Source organism: Colius striatus, unplaced genomic scaffold (genome assembly GCF_028858725.1).
Source record: "Colius striatus isolate bColStr4 unplaced genomic scaffold, bColStr4.1.hap1 scaffold_44, whole genome shotgun sequence".
NCBI classification, from domain to species: domain Eukaryota; kingdom Metazoa; phylum Chordata; class Aves; order Coliiformes; family Coliidae; genus Colius; species Colius striatus.
The window spans coordinates 1,674,287-1,676,992 of NW_026908525.1; the positions used below are offsets into that span (position 1 = coordinate 1,674,287).

General features: G+C 59.7%; 1 gene segment (V, D, J or C); it reads right to left on the bottom strand.

Annotated features, from left to right (window-relative positions):
• Positions 1-402: 402 nt before the first annotated feature.
• Positions 403-1,230, bottom strand: LOC133629419 (Ig heavy chain V region 3-like). The segment is given in 2 exon segments: positions 403-785; positions 1,074-1,230. Coding segments are annotated over 2 exon segments (525 nt in total).
• Positions 1,231-2,706: the final 1,476 nt, after the last annotated feature.

Genomic DNA, 2,706 nt, shown 5'->3' on the forward strand with positions numbered 1-2,706 from the left:
ATCAGATTGGGCAAGGCACACATGGAGTTGTAGCAATTGCATATACCTTACTCGCGGCTCTGAGAGATAATCATCGGTGTTTTACAGTGCTTGAGTTAAAAGCTGCTTTCTTTTGTGTCTCTTTGGGAAAGGAAAGTCGGAAACTATTTGCTTTTGAGTGGGAAAGCCCCAAACAGGACGCAAGGTGCAGTTAACATCGACACGGCTGCACCAAGGGTTCAAGAACAGCCCGACTATCTTTGGGAGACAACTGGCAAAAGAACTGCAAACTCAGACTAATGAAAAGACAGTGACAGCGAGAGCAGAGCATTTGCTTCTCCAGCATGTGGATGAGATCTTAACTGCCACAAGGGAAAGGTCAGCCTGATACAGGTAACCACTGAACGTGTCACCGTTTTGGGACTAGAAGGGTACAGAGTTGGGGCTGTGCCAGGAGGTTTCTGATGCAACTCGGCTGCGTTTCCTGACGCTGTGGGTGCGAGCAGCACAGAAGTATCGGGCAGAGTCCCCTGGGCTCAGGGCACTGAGAGACAGAGATGCCTCCGAGCGGGAATCGTCCCGGGACACAGTGGCTCGACCATCCACTGCTGCTCCGTTTCGAATCAGGGATGAATCAAAGCGGATATAGGACACCCACTCCAGGCTGCTGCCGGGTGCCTGACGGTACCATCTTACTGTGTACGTCCTGAATTCGGAGCCGTGTATACGGCAGGAGAGGAGCACGGAGTCCCCGGGCGCTCGCTGCCCTCCGCCGGCCTCCACCAGCCTCAGCTGCGCCCACACGCCTGCGGACGGACGGACGGACGGACGGACGGAGAGCGCGGGCACCGGGCACGGCGCGCCCACGGCCCGACGAGCCGCAGCCGCCGCCCCAGCGCCCCCCGGCCGGCCCGGACACAGCCGCGACAGCGGGGCGAGCCCCGCAGCCCAAGCCTCCCTCGCCCGCCTCCTCTCTCTCGTCCCTCGCCCCCTCCCGCCTTCTCCTTCTCCCTCCGCCCGTCTCTCTCCGCATCCGTCCCGCTGCCGCCGCCCCAGCCCCGGGCTCGCCGCCCTCCCCGCCCGCCGCCTCTCACCTGCCGGCCCCAAGGCCAAGCCCAAGCCCAGCAGCCACGGCCCCGGCCCGGCCGCCATCGGCGGAACAAGGGCCCGGCGGGGCCGCACACGAGCACACCCCGCGCTGTGCCACACCGACGCCTGCGCCGCGCCAAGGGGCATCGTCCTGCCCCGGCCTCCTCTCTCTCCCACGCACGGCACCGGCGCGGGACGGCCCCGCCTCGGCCCCAGCGCTGCTGCGCACACGCTCCGCCCCTGCCCGGCCCTGCTCGGGACCTGCACGGCCGCACCGAGCCGCGGCCGGAGCTGCTCATCCTGATGGAGCTGCTCATCCTGTCCCCAAGGGGCATCATCCCTCCTGTTCCTCACCCCTCCTGTGATGTCCTGGCAAGGCACATTTGGCAGGAGTGGAAATGGGGCTGATGTCAACGCGGTGTTTCAGAGCACGGTGATAAACCCCAGTGTCCTGGGAGGACAGAATCAGCACTTCTAAGGGGGCTGGGTGACTTTCATAGACCACCACGCAGAACTGGCCCTTGGGGAATTGTCACTCCCCGGAGATCTGAATGCCTGCAGGAGGAGGGTCAGTGTTTGCATCAAACCCCTGTCCCTGTCCTCGCTGGGGGACTGGCAGGGCCCAACCACTGGCTGCCCAACTGTGGCTGACACCTCAGAGAGGAATTGCTTCAGGGCATCACCTCCAACAAGACCTGCAACACAGCAATATATCTGCAGAGCAGCTTGCTTCCTGCCCTCACTTGCTCTGCCTTTAAGGCTGTGTTTGCCCCAAACCTGTCTGTCTTTGCAAAGAACAGTTCAAGTGTCTACTTCCATCACCCCTCTGCATTTCTCCCTCGCCCCTGCTGCATGTTGTCAGCACAGATCTCTGTGTAGCCTGCTAGAAACTGTGAGAGACAAAGGGAAAAGCACAAAGACACCCACCTGACTGACTCAGCAGGACACAGGCTGGCACAGCCATGGGGAACATCTTTTTCCTGCCTCCAGTATCCCTGTTCCTCGGGAGACTCTCAGCAGCACAGGGTGCCAGAGCCTGTGCTCACTCCTCTGGGGTGAGGAGAGCAAGAAAAAGGCCATTCAGCCTTTGCCTTTGCTCGTCTCCACAGCAGAGAGGGACGGTCTGGGTGGCTTTCTGCCCTTTTTCATGGCTTTCCTGTCCCTGTGTAAGCTCTTCTCTGTAAGGGAACACCTCTCCCTTACCCTAGAGTGTGCCAGCTTTTGTGTGCTCTTTGTTGTTGGAAGGGCTGTTGAGAGCACAACAGCTTCTCATAATGTTCAGGGCTCTGGGAAACACAGGTGCAGGTTTCAGGTGTCTTTTAGTTTAGCCCATCGTTTTGGAAGCAGCTTTTCAGTATTTCTCCATCTCAGTTCTGATGGGTGGGCTGTGGCTGGGGCAGAGCAGGAATGGAGGGACCTGCAGCTCTACAGCTGCTCAAGGCATAAGGACAGGGCTTGGGGCTCCCCACGTGCTGCTGGCACGGTGGAGAGGAAAGGGACTGAGACTGTGACAGGCAAAATCGTGGTGTTCAGAGCCTCTAAGTGGAGAGAGATGTTGAGGAGTGGTTAAGGGAGAATGGACATGGACCCCAGGGTATAATGTTAGGCCCGATGGGGCAAGGCAATCTGAGTTCTAGT